This window comes from Silene latifolia, chromosome X, assembly GCF_048544455.1.
Source record: "Silene latifolia isolate original U9 population chromosome X, ASM4854445v1, whole genome shotgun sequence".
NCBI lineage: Eukaryota > Viridiplantae > Streptophyta > Magnoliopsida > Caryophyllales > Caryophyllaceae > Silene > Silene latifolia.
The window spans coordinates 259,853,225-259,873,026 of NC_133537.1; the positions used below are offsets into that span (position 1 = coordinate 259,853,225).

A 19,802-nucleotide genomic window follows, 5' to 3' on the forward strand; every position below is an offset into this window, starting at 1 on the left:
AAGTCAAAATTTATGGAATCAAGCTCAAACACGAGTTCAGCCCAATCAGGCCGATCTTTAACCGAGTAAACGTTGCACCACACTTACAACAAGTCGCCTTCTTATCGCAGTTATACCAACTACAACTCCGTACTTTACGATCAGAGAAACACGATTGTTAACTTGAGTACAGATGAGATGTTGCATTTAAAGCTTTTCCAGTACACTGCTTTCTCTTTATGGGAGCAACTTTTACTTTTCTAAATCTGCGGTCAATGTTTGCTTTACGATATTCATACAAAATAATTTTTTGCTTTTTTGTTTTAGTGAAGCTGTATTAATTAAAGCTAAAATACTTCATATGAGTATATGACCCATTAAGCTACATGAAAACATAATCGCATCTGTATAAACAAAATGCACTAGACTGTTTATCTTAGACGAATCGTTCACAAGTTGGAGGGCAATTGGTAGGAAAATGGAGCACCCTATGCATAATGTCAATTGCATATTGTGAGAGGGGCACTATACGTCTTCAGATTGTGATGGATAGTGTCCGTCTTTAATGCGAATTTGTTTTGTTAGATATAGACAATAATTAATAGATAAGATATAAGGTAACATATTAGGAATATAAATAAAATCTACTTAACATTAACTGAAATTGTCTACTTCTATCCGTCTGATTGTCGCAATTTTTTTCTAATAGAGCAGTTGTGGTTTCTATTGTCTACTACCACTTGCATTGTGGCACTATGAAATGCAAAAAAGTAAAGGATATGTATGCATTAATAACTTCTAACATACTATGCAAGTGAAAAGAAAGGGAAAAAGGTGAAAATAAAGTAAAAATTGTAATTTAGCTACACATGTGCACACATGCATATCTTGTTTTGTTACTCTCTTCATTTTAGCTCTACTTTGATAGACATGCTTATGCATGTTAAGATAAGCGTAGGACATCTGTTTGGTTTTTATTAATTTTTTTATTTATTTTTTCTGTGAAGATAAAGGAACCAGAATTTTTCTTCCACCCTATACTTTGTTTAAATACTCAACTACCTAAGATTCAATAAGTCTTATAACTACAATAAATATGTTCACATAATTTCTCTTCTCTCTAAATTTTCTGTCTCTGTTATATCTGAAAAACATTCCCAAGTCTGTAAATTTTTTTTTTTGGTTTCGTATATACTGTTAACGTTAGGAAGAGGTACAGCTTACCGCGACGTTGTCTGCCTATAATTTCGGGTTAGTATATGCATGTAATTGTATTTAAATACAGCTTTCTTTTCACCTAAACTGTATTGAGATAGTGTATATAGTATATAATTAAAAAAAAGCTATAGCGTTTAACTTCATTTATATGTTCACATTTTTTTTCATACTATACGGGAATAACAACTACAACTTTTGCAGGTAATAACTGGTAAACGGTCAACCTAAAAAAAGAAGAAATACTTTGTCACTTTTTAAGGAAATTTGAAGGTTAGTATGAGAAAGTAATTGTTTTTTACATTATTTAGTAATAGTTTCTGTTTAATGGGATTACCATATTAATTAGATGTAGCTGTCTTCTAAATTTTTGTTGTTACCATGTTAAATTACTCACTTAGGTGTCAACGCTTCTGTGTAAGCAGTCTATTTTCCTTACGCGTCGTCCTTTTTTTTTGTAGAAGCTATGAGATTTAGTGTATATATATATATATATATATATATATATATATATATATATATATATATATATATACCTTATTGTTTACGCATTTAAATGTAAAAAAAATAAAAATATTGCAATCGTAAAATTATTAAGCTACAGATATTATTGATATTCAATATTTAATATACAAGTTATATGTACTCCATCTTATATGTTAATGCAAATTGTACATATTTTTGCCGTCAAACAATTCCAAAATCTCTACAAAATTATTCAGATATGTGTGTAATTACAATTACGAATTTATATTATTTATTTATCATTTAAGCGTAATAGATTTATCTTATTAGTTCGACTTTGACTTTTTTTAAAAAAGATTACTGACTTATATAGGTTATATAGATTGCTTTTTAAATTTCGATTTACGATTTACGCCCGTTTAAATTTACTTAGTTTAAAAACACAAATAAAAAAAATTATGTACATGATAACTATGCGTAATTTTTTTATTTAGGGGCTTTTTTTAAAAAAAAAAAAATTATTCTTAATAAATCTGTTAAATTATGTATTGAACAACAAATTCGTTATTTTTTTTTTCTATTTTTAAAATAAAAGCTTGCCCTATTGCTCCGGATATAAGAATTACGAAAAAAAAATTATTTTTTTAAAATAGGTTAAATTTATAATTGACACGAACTTTGCACTGTATCATAGCGACATTTCTACGTAATAGTTTTCTTTTTTTTTCCCCTGCATATTAGTACGTTTTCTAGCCGTTCTTCGGTTTCATTTATACTTTAATATTTATACCCAAAAAATTCCAAAGAAACAAATGTTGTCATCCAGCAACTACTAACTCTATAAATAAATTACCACTTTATGCTCTCTATGAAAGCTCTACATAGTCGTAGTTTAAAAAAAAATTGTCCTACCTTAGACAGAAAACGAATTTTTTTTTCCTTCAGGAATGTAAATATCTTTTTTTGTTCATTTACATGAAGTTTTAGATTTACTTTGTTTCACGCATTCTTACATTTTATTACTTCTTTTCAATGGCAAAAAAATGACAATATAAGAATGGACGCTTTATTTTAAATATGCATACCTTTACAAACTGAATATAAATTTAAATACATTAAGTTGTTTGTAAATTTTTTTATAATTTTTTTTTGGCAATGGCAGTGTCAATTTTTTTAATTGTAAGTAAATAAAACATAAAATTATTTTCTTCCCCTAATTTATTAAACGCATACACTTATATTTTGACGCTTACTTAAATTTAACTTTTTCGATGCAGTAGTAATAAGAAATATTTACAATTTCACATATTGTATATCCTTTTGCACAATTTTCTTTTGTATTTTATTTCCCACTAATTCAAAATTTCTTTCACAGAACAAGTTTCTTAAATATAATAGAAGTTTATCTACTTCATCTAATGATGAATATTGCGTTCGTAATGCCTATATAAGAGAAAATAAATATTTTTTATAACATTCTGTAATCCTTCATTTAATGATGAATATTGCCTTCGTAATGCCTATATAAGAGAAAGTAGATATTTTTTTTATAAAATTATGTAATATATCCTTCGTAAATGCAATTTTTTTAAAATCCGATAACACCCTACTTCAATAACTCATTTTCCTATTAGGTTACAGTTTTAATAGAGAAAAAATAAGACAAAAAGTATAGAAGTTATACATAATTTGTTTACGTATGCTTCCATAATAATTTTTTTTAAAAAAAAAGAGAAATTTTTTACTTTGTCTGCTATTTTTTGCAAACTCTTTTTACATTCATATAACTTATTTACTTAACATTATACGTTTTACGTCTTAAATCTTTATTCAAGAATTTCGTTCTATTTCACATTTTTTAAATTTTATCTATCTAACTAACTAACATGTTATGTTTGTAGAATTGTATAGCCTAATAAACTCGACTCAAATTTTACTTAAAATTACTCTGTATAAACTTTAAAAAAAAAAGATACAAAAAAACCGTTAATACTGTACAATTTCATTTGTAATGATTGATGCATTAGTATTGTTGCCGTAATTACAGATTTCCTGTCTTCTTTATTATTATTTTTCCTTTTTCTTTAAATTATAGTGCTTATATTTGTTTTATTTACATATTTTAGTTGATATATTACGTGAAGTATTGCTTTTCTCCTCAAAAGCTATACAATATGAATCTATTGAAGCACATCGCTTCATGTTCCTGTACAAATCATCCCCAAAAAAAAAAGTCGTTCGCTTTCTTCAGCTACTTCTCCAAAGGGTAAAAAATTTTCCCTATAAATATATATAACTTCTTCGTTTCTGCCAAAAAATTTCAGTATTTTTCAGACAAATTACACATTGCACATCTCATTTTATTTAAATGTTGTTAACACATTTAAAGGCTTTCCAAATCCCCCGGATCATCCAGGCGTTCTTCCTTTACCTTCATTATGTACACACTGCAGCGCTAAACTTTTCAAAAATGAATCAAAAAACTTTTGTTGCTGCCAAGGAGATATATGTCTTGCTCAGAACTTGATGCCAACTGACCTCTGCATGTTGTTCCTATCAAACGATGCAGCGTCACAAAATTTCAGAAAATATATTATGTTATACAATAGTTCTTTCGCTTTTACATCCTTTGGAGTTAAAAAAGACCGTGAACTCGCGCAAAGAAATCGCGGGATCTATACATTTAGAGTCCAAGGTCAAGTATATCATTTCATTAATGATATCCTGCCAAATGAACAACGACCTGGATATATACATCTGTATTTCTTATATACAGACCAAGAATTATGGCAGAGACTCCAGATTTCTGTAGATATTGAGCAGAATGTTGTACGTATTTTGATGAGAATTATGGCTCTTAATCCCTACACTCAATTTTTTAGATCAGTAAGGGACGTTGGTATAGACGAAGAAAGTAGAATTGTAATAAAATCGAATCCGATGCATGATCAAATAACTCACAACGCCCTTACGGAATCGCAAGTTGCTGCCATTTGGATTGACGATGAAGATTTGTCAGAACCTCCTCGACATGACATCGCCATATATGCAAATTATGGAACAAGCCACCGAATATTACACTACTACGGTTGCTATGATCCTTTACAGTATCCTCTTTTATTTACTTTCGGAGAAACAAGATGGCATAGACGTATCTATCGAGTTAGTAGCAACCCCAGACGTAGTCCTGATCCCCCAACTTTTCCAATAAATGAAGTCCTTATACAAACTGCAGAAGATTTACTTGATAACGAAGAACAAGGTTTGTGCTTCCATATCTATTTTCTGTGTTTTTACATTAATGTTGAGGCTACAGCGTATTTTCACTTGCAGTTGCAGGTACTTCTGAATCGAAGAAAAAAGTATCATGTAGAGAGTACTACTGCTATCGCTTACTAATTCGTCCAACAAACTCTTCGATATTATTAAGAAGTGGACAACTTCTCCAACAGTATATAGTAGATATGTATATCAAAATCGAGACAACTCGACTTAATTACATAAGGAATAATCAAAATTTGATTTGCGCTGATTTGTACCAAAGTGTTATTGACAGCTACGCTGCTGGTCAAACACGTGGTGGTAATATTGGTACATGTTTTATACTACCGGCGAGCTTCATCGGTTGTGATCGTGACTTTCGGCGCCGTTATCTTTGTTCAATGACGGTTGTACAACGTTATGGAAAGCCGGATATATTCCTAACCATTACGCGCAACCCGCGTTGGCCTGAAATTGAACGAGAATTATCACCTTTTGAGGAATCACATAATAGACCTGATCTTCTCTCTCGAATTTTCCGTTCAAAGCTTATTAAGTTAAAGAAAGACATCTGTGTGCGTAAGATATTTGATAATGTTGCAGGTTACGTTTATGTTGTAGAATTTCAAAAAAGAGGTCTACCTCATGCACATTTCCTAATCATTTTGGATTCTGATAGTAAAATACGTACACCTGTTCAATATGATGAATTCGTTTCTGCCGAACTGCCTGATGCTGTTGAAAATCCTCACCTATTTTCTGCGGTCGTTCGTCACATGATTCATGGTCCATGTGGCGAAGACAACCCTACAAATTCGTGTATGAAAAATGTTCATTGTAAAAACCATTATCCTCGTGAGTTTGCGGATACAACTACCTACGGTCGCAATTCATATCCCATGTATTGGCGATGGCGTACAGGTTTTCGTGTAACTGTTCGTGGATCCCAACTTAACAATCGATGGGTTGTTCCTTACAATCCTTTTTTGTTAGCGAAGTACGACTGCCATCTAAACGTGGAGATATGTTCAACAATTAAAGCAGTAAAGTATATGTACAAGTACGTATACAAGGGACACGATCGCGTATCATTTGCTGTAACTGATCCTAGAGAGCGGTCATCGTTTGATGAGATCACAGCCTACCAATCTGCTCGATGGATATCACCACCAGAATCAGCATGGAGGATTTTTGGATTCCAAATGAATGAGATACATCCTAACGTTGTCCCTTTACAAGTACACTTACCAACATGCAAACTGTGAGTTTTCATCCATGGGAAAACCTTGGGAACGTTTTGGACGACGACGCTCGTAAAAGAACAATGTTAACGGTCTTTTTTGAGCAAAACCAAAATGATACTTTTTCTCAGACGTTGTTATACAATCAGCTTCCAGAATTTTATGTTTGGCATAATCGAAGGAAGGATAAATTTTGGACTCGCCGAGAAAAAGGATTTGCCTTAGGCCGCTTGGTTTATGCAAATCCTTCTGAAGGAGAACGATATTACTTACGTCTTCTACTCTCAAGAATTCATGGGCCCAAGTCTTTTGAAGATCTCCGTTCAGTAAATGGTGTCCTTTGTGGTTCTTTTAGAGAGTCTGCGTATAAGCATGGTTTGCTTGAAGCAGACAACTCTATTGAACATTGCTTAGAGGAGGCTACTAGATATCAGATGCCATCAGCGTTTCGCAGATTATTTGCAACTTTACTCATTTACTGTGAGCCTAAAAATCCTAGATTGATGTGGGATAAATACTATGATTCGCTATTAGAGGACTACGCATACAATTTTCCTACGCAACAACATAAGCTCTTGCAAATATTTGTTGCATACTTGAATCAATGGGAAAGAGTTCCAATACCTCTTATTTTGGCAATCTGAAACTCGATAACGTTTATTTATGCCATTCAAAAACGAAAGAAATTGAGGAAGAGTTTAATATTCCAGTTGACATACAAGCTGTAAACATGTTAAATAATGAACAACGGTATGCTTATGAAATAATTTATAGATGCGTTACGGAAAATGCAAGAGGTTGTTTTTTCTTAGATGGACCAGGAGGCACAGGAAAAACTTTTTTGTACGCAACACTCCTCACAAATCTCAGAATTAAAGGAATTATTTGTGTTGCTGTTGCGAGTTCTGGTATTGCAGCTGCTAATCTCGCAGGTGGTAGAACTGCAAACTATCGATTCAAGATTCCTCTTGATATAGAAATAAACCACCTTTAAGTTAATCATTTGGGATGAAGCCCCCATGGCCAAACGACAGTCAATTGAATACTTTGAAAGCACGCTGCGTGACGTTTGTTCAAACAGGCTGTTGTTTGGTGATAAGATAGTGGTATTTGGAGGAGATTTCCAGCAAGTTTTACCTGTTATACCTAAAAGTACATTACATGAGGCGCTAAATTCAAGTTTTTTTATGTCTTCATTGTGGCCAAAACTTGAAAAATTACATTTAACTGTAAATATGCGAGCTATGCGTGATCCTGCTTTTAGCGACTTTGTTCTACGCGTCGGTGATGGTTCTCCTCCTTATGAAAATGGAAAAGATATCAAATTACCAAGACCGATTGTTATATCTGAAACAGAAGAAAATGTGCTAATTGATCGGCTCATTGCTGCAGTTTATCCTGATATACATCTTATTACTGCAAATCCATCGTTGATGACTGGAAGAGCAATACTAACTCCAAAAAAATGATGATACACGAGCAATAAATTCCATATTAGTTTCTCGACAACAGGGCGAAGCATTTACCAACAAAAGCTTCGATGAGGTCGCAGATGTTGCAACGGAACAGTATCCGACAGAATTTATTAATACACTACAGCCTAGCGGTCTTCCACCACATGAATTGGTCCTTAAAAGAAACAGACCTGTTATTTTGTTGAGAAACTTAAATCCTACTTCTAGCCTCTGTAATGGCACACAACTTATTTGCAGAGCCTTTGCTAGAAATGTTACAGATGCTAAAATTGTTGTGGGACATCACAAGGGACAAAGAGTTTTCATACCGAGAATTCCACTGCAACCATCTCTTACCGATAAGTTTCCTTTTCACTTCAGAAGAAAACAATTTCCTATTAAATTAAGTTTTGCGATGACTATTAATAAATCGCAGGGACAGACACTTAATAGAGTAGGCATATATCTACCTCGTCCTGTTTTCTCGCACGGTCAATTATATGTAGCACTTTCCAAAGCAACACAAAGCTCAGACATCACGGTCGCCGTCCTGCTGCATTGTACTTTAACTGATAGTTGGAGACGTACTAGAAATATTGTATGTTATGAAGTACTAAATAATGCAAGATTAGGCTAAATACGTATGTCAACATTATTATTTGTTGTTTGTAATATAATATTAATATATATATATATATATATAAATATTCGCGGTTATTACTTTAGTTTTTTTTTTTTACATTTACCATTTGTTAAATAAATTAGTAATTCAATACACGCTATTTTTAATAAATATTATAAAAATCTTATTGTTACCACCAAATTATTTTTAATTTCATGAGTACAAATTAACATTACTTCTACATACATATATGAAACTTCGTTTATTATTAAGTCTAAAAAAAAATTTGTTGCTAAAAACATATATCTAAAATATTTATATATTAGGATTTTTATTAATGTGCCCAATAGACATACGATAACACTTATCTAAATCTAAAATAATTGTCCTAATTAATCTATTGTCATTCTTACAATACTTCCTCGCCCAATCATGTGTCAAGAAAAATAAGGAATGGAGTAATGTTTATATTCTCATTAACTGCTCGCTATATTTTTTCTGTAAAAAGTTGTAAGATATAATTCATGTGTTACTTTAATACTCATACTTTGAAGACTACAATGAGTCCCCCAAGAATACCGCTTGCCTCAGTAACAGATCGTATGAAGAACTTTACTCATTGTTGTTAAACTCCCGATCCGGATCGTAGGATCTTACGTTTCAAGTTGTCTCAAATTTGTTTAAAGTAAAATCTTAACCCGATCCTACGAACCTACGATTATACGACTCGATCCTACACTATTAACATATCAATTTATTTAGTTACCAGAATTTTATATATGACTCTTAAGATAGAAATTTACTATAAACGTGAATAATCGATGAGCACATGCTAACATAATGGTGTTTTGAGATTTAAACACGAGATTTGAACATATATTGAAAATACAATTATGTATTTTAGTTAATTTGTAGGATCCTTACGATTCTACAATCCGATCATACCGATTTGATCCTACTAAGCTCATCGATCCAAAGTAGAATCTCGATCCTAACAACATTGACTTTACTGTTGGTGTAAAACTTGAGGCCCTACTTGCATCAAGGAAATCATATCGTGGAGATCAGACACTTCAAAATTTACTGTTTACCGATAGAGAGGTATCACAATACTAAGAAAGTACATTTACGAAAAAAAAAATATTTATAAGTACTTATTTTCTATCTATAATTATGATCAGGGAACGGAAATGCCCAGTGTAATATTTCAGGAAGATATTGGTGACTTTAAAGATATTTTACCCGAAGGCCACGAATATGAAATTAAAAATCCTTTTGTCAAAATGATTCCTGAACAATTCAAATTTGGCAATCAAAATTACCAAATGCAATTAAAAGGAGGTTTGCATATGATTGACCTAGGTCCTACAGAAACTACAAGAACGTATTGGGTACCAGTGAATTCTGCAAATGAAAATCTCGAACGCAATGACAGATTTGGTATATATTTCTACACTTATCTTAATTAACTACCTTTTCCATTTTATAAGCAATTCGTTTATCAATTATTTATTTCCTTTGTTCAGATTTATTAGGTATTGCAATTTATGTTCGACCCCTGAGACAAGCTGCAAGTACAGTAACCGGCGACGAATACGAGGCAAGAGATATTATAATCGTTGATCAAGTGTAAGAAAAAATTTCAACAAAATGTATTTTTCGCCTTTTTTAAAATGTAATTTATAGATAAATATATTTTTTAATAAACTATTTATGCAGCATGAGACCAGTCGTGGTAACTACGTGGCGTACCCTTGCTCTTGAGCCTGTTGAAAAAGTTGTACGCGCAATAGAATCACTACCCGTTATTCATATTACTCGTGTTAAGGCGTCCAGATATAGAGGTATATATACATAATATGTAGTAAAATAGATTTTATAAAAACATATGATAACCTTTTATATACGCAGGTGGATCTTGGGTACGACTAAATTTTCTGCTCTAAGATTAAACAGCACTGATGCAGCCGCAGAGGACCTACGCATCTTGTAAATTTTTTTTTTTAAAATACATTTGTAGTTCAGATTTAAAATTACGAAAATGTAACATAAATATATGTGGGTGAATATCCGTATACTACCCTTTAAATTTAGGACTATAACGTAAATTTAACATGCGAGTATCGTCATAAAACATGAAAACAATGGAAACGATAATAAACAAGAAATAACCTCGGGTCCTTATTGTGCGGCGTAAAGAACAGGAATCAAACGAGTTTCCCTCCTAATTGTTGCACCCAAGACTTGTCCGAGATATGCCCTTGTGCTAGATAGTGTTCTCCGATTGCCTTGCAATATTGGGAGAACTGATGTGAGTTTGTTTGAGATGAGAGATCTCGGTTTCGATAGAGGAGAATGCTCTTTCAAAACCCTAATTTTTGTCTAATGAACGATTAGGTTAGACAAGAGGAGAAGCTCTCCTTTTGTCTATGTTTGGCTCGGCCAAGCCGAGTCCATGGGGAGGAAATGGGCTTTTCCATTTCCTCTTCATTTTAACTCGTAGTCCGTACCCAATGACTAAATGTATATGACGCGGTTTTTATAAATCGTCATCGGTTATCGGCTATTAAAACATCAACTAATTATACGGGTTAGTTGAAATATTAATACATGTCCGACAAAGACGATATTGTATAATTATATTCAATATACATTTAATTAAATATAAAACGCTTATATTTAATTTTACGAATTAACTGGTTAATTCGCCTTAGTCCATGATATTTAATCCGTATTAAATATAATATCTCAACATCACATATTTTGACTAACTACTAGTCAAATAACTCGGACTAACTGGTTAGTCAATCTTGGCATCTACATGACAGTATTTTCATACCGTCACATCTCTCGAACGTATCCTATAGGTGTGACTTTTAGGGACCAGTTGATCACCGCCATCTGTATGACAATAACGTCAAACTTATCTAGCAAGCCAACCGTTATTGATAAACGTGGATCAACTGATAATAATACCAAAAGTATGCCCTTTGATCCTTTTAGAGGTTTATAAGTCCTTGCACTAACTGTTAAGGACACTAACCCCAACAAGCTCCCACTTGTCCGTACAAGTGCATGTGCAATAACGTTATCCGCACTAACTGGAGGACACAAGCTCCAACAAACTCCCACTTGTCCGTACAAGTGTATGTGCGATAACCGATTCTCATATTCATTTAAAATTTCTCCCACTCAATGTAAAACAATTTGCAGATCTGGATCCACAAAGGTCGTATTTTACAATCGATCTGTATCTAGAGTGGTTTCCCCGACTAGAGAGTAACTTAACTGATAAAACGAATCCGTATCCGAGCATGGCCATGCATTTCGATTCTGACTCCTCGAGTGGCCCTGAGAAATATCGAGTACCTGATAAAGGCTGAATATTTCCTTCAACTCGAACTCCTTCCGATCTAAGCACAGCATGAAATGACCCAGAAAAAATCTACTTGGCCCCCTGTTACGGATGACCGTGAGAAAGAAACCAAAGTCACCCAAAATCTGCCTTAGTCTCAAGAGACAGTCGATAGTCAAAAGAATCGACTCTTAGGATCACCATGGAGGTCCTATCCACGACCGGGCAGCGAATGTTATAAAACATTTAGGATTCCACGTCGATGTCACAATTGTGTCCTACGAAATATCCGTATAAATCGCCTCTGTGATTGGTTAGTCAACCGGTTGACTTATGGCTCGTTGAACCCACCATCAACCAATGTCACAAAATAATTGCCAGAGTTATCAGCTCATGAGGGCAATTAAGGACTGAAAAGATATAATGTTCGTTCAGTTCACTTTGTGGTGTTCAAAATTGTCGTACAATTCCACATGAAAAACAAAATATATATAAAATATCAAAACGATGATGTCGTATAGAGTACAAGAGAGGATGAATCTGATCCATAAAAGAGTACTACAACTTAGGAACACGTTTAATTCCCATGGAATTAACATGCCCTTCATGCTTATCTTGTCGTAATGCTTTAGTGAGAGGATCTGCTATGTTGTCATCTGTAGCAATCTTTTCTATCACTACTGTCTTTTGCTCCACGTAATCCCGGATTAGATGAGCTTTCCGTTGTACATGTCTAGACTTGTTGCTAGACTTTGGCTCCTTAGCTTGGAAGATGGCACCACTATTGTCGCAATAGATGGTGATCGGGTCATTCGAACTAGGCACTACAGATAGCCCATGTAAGAATTGACGCATCCATATCGCTTCCTTTGTAGCTTCGGACGCGGCATAGTACTCGGACTCGTCGTAGAATCTCTTTGTGACAGTTTGTTTTGAACTCTTCCGGTGACTGCAGCGCCATTAAGAGTAAAAACGAATCGACCGAGATTTCGAGTCATCTCGATCCGTTTGGAAGCTAGCATCTGCGAACAGGTTGCGCATAGCTTTTGATCGCCTCCATAAGTCAATGCCCAATCCTTAGTCCTCCGGAGGTACTTAAGAATGTTCTTGATGACCAACCAATGTGGTTCACCTGGTTCTTTGTTGGAATCGACTTGTCATACTCAATGCATATGCCACGTCCGGACGTGTGCATATCATGGCATACATGATTGATCCTATAGCCGAAGCATAAGGAATCCGTGTCATGCGCTCTTTCTCTTCCGGTGTCTCGGTGCCGAGACTTGCTCAAATGCACCCCTGGAGCCATAGGAAGGAACCCCTTCTTGGAGTTAGTCATGTTGAATCTCTCTAGGACTTTGTCTATGTAAGACTCGATCGAGAGATAACATCCGACGTGATCTATCTCGATAGATACGGATGCCCAGAATTCTTTGCGCCTCTCCCAGATCTTTCATCTGGAAATGGTTTTTCAACCATACTTTCACCGAAGTTAAGAGAGGTATGTCATTCCCAATCAGGAGTATGTCGTCAACATACAATATTAGGAAGACAATCTTGCTCCCACTCGACTTGATATATAGACATGGTTCCTCGACCGATCGAGTGAATCCATTTTCTTTTATCACTTGGTCGAAGCGATGATTCCAACTCCTTGATGCTTGCTTAAGTCCATAAATGGAACGCTTAAGTTTGCATACTTTCTTAGGATGTCTTTGGATCGATGAAACCTTCGGGTTGTACCATGTACAACTCTTCCTCCAAAAAGCCGTTTAAGAAGGCGGTTTTCACGTCCATTTGCCAAATTTCATAATCATGAAAAGCGGCAATCGCTAAGATAATCCGAATGGAACGCAGCATGACTACGGGTGCAAAAATCTCATCGTAGTGCAAACCTGGCACTTGGGTGAAACCTTTAGCAACTAGTCGTGCTTTGTAGATATCTTGCTGACCTTCCACAGAATGCTTTATCTTGTAAAGCCATTTGCATTGAAGGGGACGAACCTTAGCAGGTAAGTCAACAAGATCCCACACGTTGTTCTCATACATGGAGTCCATCTCGGATTGCATGGCCTCAAGCCATAGTTTCGAGTCGGGCTGGTCACGGCACCTTTATAGGTTGCGGGTTCACTACTCGTAAGGAGTAGAACGTCATCTATGTCATGTTCCTCGACCATACCAATGTATCTGTCCGGAGGAATAGAGACTCTTCCCGACCTCCTAGGTTCCTCAGGAATATTTACCGCAGCCGGGATTGAAGGAATTGGTTCCTCCAATGGTTGCTCGGTGTTTGGTTCTGGAATCTCCGACAGGTCGAAGGTTCTATCACTCTTTGCATTCTCGAGAAATTCCTTCTCTAAGAATGTCGCACTAGCCGCAACAAAAACACGTTGTTCGGTTGGCGAATAGAAGTAATGACCACGTGATCCTTTAGGATAACCTATAAAGTATGTCTTGACCGATCGCGGGCCGAGCTTATCTTCAGGTCTCCACTTGACATAAGCCTCGCAGCCCCAAACCCGTATAAAGGACAAGTTAGGGACCGTTCCCTTCCATAGTTCATATGGAGTCTTGTCATGAGCTTTAGACGGACTTCGGTTAAGTATTAGAGCGGTGACAATAGAGCATAACCCCATAATGAATCGGGTAAAACCGTGTGACTCATCATGGATCGAACCATATCAAGTAGTGTTCGATTTCTCCGTTCGGACACACCATTCAATTGAGGTGTTCCAGGTGGAGTTAACTGTAGGGCAATCCCACAGTCCTTTAGGTGTTGATCAAACTCGTGAGAAAGATACTCGCCACCACGATCCGAACGCAGTGTTTTTATCTTTCTACCCAATAGGTTTCATGCCCTATTCTCGGTATTCCTTGAATTTCTCAAAGGATTCACTTTTGTGCTTCATTAAGTAGACATAGCCATATCTACTCAAATCGTCCGTGAAAGTGATGAAATACCTATAGCCTTCTCGTGCGGTGATTGACATAGGACCACATACATCCGTGTGTATGAGTCCTAATAGGTCGGCAGCGCGCATTCCAACACCTTTGAAGGAAATACGAGTCATCTTACCGATGAGACATGATTCACACGTGCCAAATGATTGAAAATCAAAGGCCGAGATAGCTCCATGTTTAATGAGCTGTTTTACGCGTTTCTCATTAATGTGTCCCATACGGTAGTGCCATAGATACGTTTGATCTTTGTCACCAACCTTTAACTTTTTATTCATTACGTGTAATATTTCGGTGGTCCGATCTAAAACATAAATTCCGTTCATGGAGACTGCGCCCGCCATAAATCATATTGTGTAAAGAGAAAATGCAAGAATTATTCTCAATTACAAATGAAAATCCGAGTTTGTCAAGTGCAGAAACTGAAATAATGTTTTTCGAAAGACTAGGAACATAATAGCAATCATATAATGATAACTCAAATCCGCTAGGAAGCTGGATCACATATGTTCCCCTCGAGACGGCAGCTACTCTTGCTCCATTCCCGACACGCAGGTCAACCTCACCCTTTGCGAGAGGTTCGAGATTTCGGAGGCCCTGCACATGATTACACAGATGAGAACCACAACCAGTATCAAGTACCCAAGTTAATCTCAATCATATGAATAAAAGTAGAAGAAGAAGACATACCAACAGGTTTAACACGACCCGCTTTTATGTCCTCATGGTAAACAGGACATGTGCGTCTCGGTGCCCGGACTTGTGGCGGTGATGGCATTCCATGTTATCCATTTTGCTCTTTGTCGCGCCTGATGAGGTGCTCGACTCACCAGGCCCACTCTTACCCGAACCCGACTTCTTGAACTTCGCCTTACCTATCGCTAGGTTTGCCGGAGCTTTGCCCTTACCCTTCCCTTTATTTGACACAACGAGAACATCTTGTTTCATGCTCCCACTGGACTTCATGTCCTTCTCGGTCTGTACGAGAAGGGAGTGCAGTTCATGGGGAGTTTTCTTCAAATCATTCATATAGTAATTCGCTCTAAATTGCGAATAACCATCGTGGAGTGAGTGAAGTATGCGGTCGATAACAATGTTCTCGCTGATGTTACAATTAAAGGTCTCCGTTTCTCGACATTCTCAATCATCTTTGAGAATGTGTGGGCTAACCGGTTGGCCCTTTCGGAGTTTCGCATCAAAGAAGCGAGTGGTATGCTCATAGGTCACGATTCTCGGTGCTTTCGAGAATTCCTTGGTGAGCGTGGTGAAAATCTTGTTTGCACCATGGGCTATGAAGCGTTTCTGCAAATTGGGTTCCATTGCAAAAATGAGTACGTTTTTAATCGCACCCGCTTCCATACAGAAATCATTAAACTTGGTGATTTCAGCAGCTCTAGCCGTGGGACCTGGGTTTGCCGGGATGGGCTCAAGAGATATTTGAGCTTCCGTCGCGAAGCGGCAAAGCATTCCGTAATGCCGCCTCCCGGTCCGCGAAGTTGGATCCATCATTCTTGATCGAGTAGGCGATTCATCTCGATTCATGAAGATCCTAAGCCAGGACTCACGGTCCAATGTGGCACTTGGCATTGGGTTATCAGTAGAACCAGCCATTTGTAGTTTAGCAGTTTAAAAACGTGATCTACACTGAAAAAGAAAGAAAAACAAAACGAAATAAGCAACTCATCGAGGTGATTTAAGTCTATTTTAAAATTCATTTTAAACATGTAGACTCTCCCACTTGCATAATTGATCTCCCTCAAGAATGATACAAGTGATCCCAAGACTCAATTTCTCAGTAAACCGATAAGCCAATTTGTTTAGCTAATTCTTAGGAAGAACTCTTGGTCGATAGATTTCCGTAAATCCTATCTATAGTCCACCATGATCACAGGATCGTACGAGTGACCATAGTGTTGAGATAAAATAGGTCAATCGGTTCCAACTTACCCGACGTAGAAGGGGTCATAGTATGCCTACCGACGAAGAAGGGACTCATTGGAGTTTGACCTATAAAGACCGTTCTCAATTTTAGTTTATACGAGGAAGATCCCATCAACAAAATTATAATTCATTTTAAGTGAACGAATAACTAGCATCTGCGTGAATGAATTAATTTGGGTGATGGCTTAACATGATCGTGTGACATACGAATGTCAAAGAAAACTAACTCGTGACCTCTATATGTGTCAGTTTTCATGCAATTATTAGGTGGTTTGGTTTTTAGGCGGAATATGATGCATACTATCGTTACAATAAAATAAATAATTGAATGCAGTACGTAAATAAAATTTCCTAGTGTGGCCTATCCTAATAAAAAGAACAAAATACAACTTTGGAATCCACCGTTGGACCCAAGAAGCTTGTCTTGTTGTTCCATCTTGATCCATGTAGCGGGAGTGAGCATCTGGTCTCCGTCTTTGGTCTTCTCAAAAATTACAATTAAAATTACAAAATATAAACCTAATTACATTCTAATAAAACCGTAATTACAAGTGAAAAATCCAAAACGGAGATACGAGATCTCAAAATACAACCAAGACCGTGTTCCATCATTACGGTAACACGTTCTACTAAGGCCACACTAAGTTACAACCGTTTGCAAATTAAAATAAATACGTAGTAAAAAGGCATTCACGGCATTCATAAATTAACGATAAATAAAAATGCATCAACTAAAAACAAATTCTTTCGGGACATAATTCCGTAATTATGTTAAATTTGTCCAAACCACCTTTTAATGATTAAAATTCATGTGATAAAACCGCTTCTATCATTTAATTTTAATCCAATACGATCCGATTACTTTAAATACACGATAAAATAACTTAATGGTACGTGTGTGAACCGTTTCACAATCATAGCGAGTGTACTATATCCGTATAAAGTACATATTGAAGCCAAAAGAAAATTTAAATCAAAAGAAACAAATTTTCAAAGCTGTTAAAAACGAAATCCTTCGATCCAGGGACATAAGTGCTCGATCGAGGGACCAAAGGGCTCGATCGACTGAACTGCAAGTCGATCGAGAGGTATGCTAACCAGGAGGTGCTCGATCGACAACACTGGTGGTCGATCGAGGACTTATATCAGCAATACTGCTCGATCGAGTACGAGGACTTCTCGATCGAGCAGTGGGGTTTTAAAAGCAAGTCGATCGAGTACAGCAAGGACTCGATCGAGTAAAAACGTGTCAGAAAACCCACTCGATCGATTAAAAACTTGGTCGATCGAGTGCAAAAGACTCTGAAAACCTAAAACCCTCGTGAAACAGTTTTGGTGAAACAAAACAAAACCAATTTCGATCAAAACACATCAAAACCAATTTACAATTTCGACAAAACATGACATATTGTTATAATTTCCGTATAAAACAACAATATGCATCAAAACAAAAGGAAAACAAGATGATAAAACCGTGTAAACATGTCACGGTTTCAACAAAAAAATTTCAGCCGTGTAAACAGGACACGGTTTTCGAGACAAACACAACCGTTTCAAAAACTGTTTTATGAAAAACACATGGAAAAATTTACGTGGCCTCGCTCTGATACCACTTGTGGGTGAATATCCGTATACTACCCTTTAAATTTAGGACTATAACGTAAATTTAACATGCGAGTATCGTCATAAAACATGAAAACAATGGAAACGATAATAAACAAGAAATAACCTCGGGTCCTTATTGTGCGGCGTAAAGAACAGGAATCAAACGAGTTTCCCTCCTAATTGTTGCACCCAAGACTTGTCCGAGATATGCCCTTGTGCTAGATAGTGTTCTCCGATTGCCTTGCAATATTGGGAGAACTGATGTGAGTTTGTTTGAGATGAGAGATCTCGGTTTCGATAGAGGAGAATGCTCTTTCAAAACCCTAATTTTTGTCTAATGAACGATTAGGTTAGACAAGAGGAGAAGCTCTCCTTTTGTCTATGTTTGGCTCGGCCAAGCCGAGTCCATGGGGAGGAAATGGGCTTTTCCATTTCCTCTTCATTTTAACTCGTAGTCCGTACCCAATGACTAAATGTATATGACGCGGTTTTTATAAATCGTCATCGGTTATCGGCTATTAAAACATCAACTAATTATACGGGTTAGTTGAAATATTAATACATGTCCGACAAAGACGATATTGTATAATTATATTCAATATACATTTAATTAAATATAAAACGCTTATATTTAATTTTACGAATTAACTGGTTAATTCGCCTTAGTCCATGATATTTAATCCGTATTAAATATAATATCTCAACATCACATATTTTGACTAACTACTAGTCAAATAACTCGGACTAACTGGTTAGTCAATCTTGGCATCTACATGACAGTATTTTCATACCGTCACATCTCTCGAACGTATCCTATAGGTGTGACTTTTAGGGACCAGTTGATCACCGCCATCTGTATGACAATAACGTCAAACTTATCTAGCAAGCCAACCGTTATTGATAAACGTGGATCAACTGATAATAATACCAAAAGTATGCCCTTTGATCCTTTTAGAGGTTTATAAGTCCTTGCACTAACTGTTAAGGACACCAACCCCAACAATATAGGGCAACAAACAACGTAGAAGCGATTCGACATGTACGTCATAATTTTCAAGCAAACGTTTTCGGAGAAAGTTCAACACAGCCGAGTGCGTCAGACGAAAGCTTAGAAACGCTTGTGCCTATTAGCTCCCTTGCAAATCAAGAGGTAATCCTTCACGTAAATATATTCAACTGTATAATTTGTCACATTTTATCTTTACCATATGTTTAATTTTTTTTTTTTTTTGACAAACTTTTTAGGCAAACAGAACTATACTGGTGAAAGGGAAGATAACATCTATCACAAATCCCGATAATTTTATATACAACTCCTGCAATACGTGTAGAAATTCTACTACAGTCGAAAGCGGTGAACACTTCGGATGTGAAGCTTGGCGGACGCCACACGAAGGCATTTCTAAGTCGACGTAAGTAAAAACTCGTAAATAGCTTAATTACAATGATACTCTACATTTATATAGGAAATCTAACAATTTTTATCTTGATTTATAATAGATGTGCTCTACGAATCATTTTCACCGACGACACAGGCGACACCCGCATAACTTTGTATGATTCGTTAGCCGAAGTTATTCTAAAGAGAACTGTCGACCAACTTGCAGCTTTACCGACGGAGGTTTTTTGCCTTCTCTTATTTCTTCATTTTCCTAAAATATGAAAACAGATTACTATTTTTTTTCAGTCTAACATTATTCTACTAT

At 36.0% G+C, this 19,802-nt stretch overlaps 1 protein-coding gene across 1 annotated transcript; it reads left to right on the forward strand.

Moving 5' to 3' along the window:
* The first annotated feature begins 4,509 nt into the window (after positions 1–4,509).
* Positions 4,510–6,805, forward strand: LOC141620007 (uncharacterized). The gene is made up of 4 exons (XM_074436992.1): positions 4,510–4,921; positions 4,993–5,110; positions 5,216–6,158; positions 6,293–6,805. The coding sequence occupies exons 1-4, from the start codon at positions 4,510–4,512 to the stop codon at positions 6,803–6,805; spliced, it is 1,986 nt and encodes a 661-aa protein (XP_074293093.1).
* Positions 6,806–19,802: the final 12,997 nt, after the last annotated feature.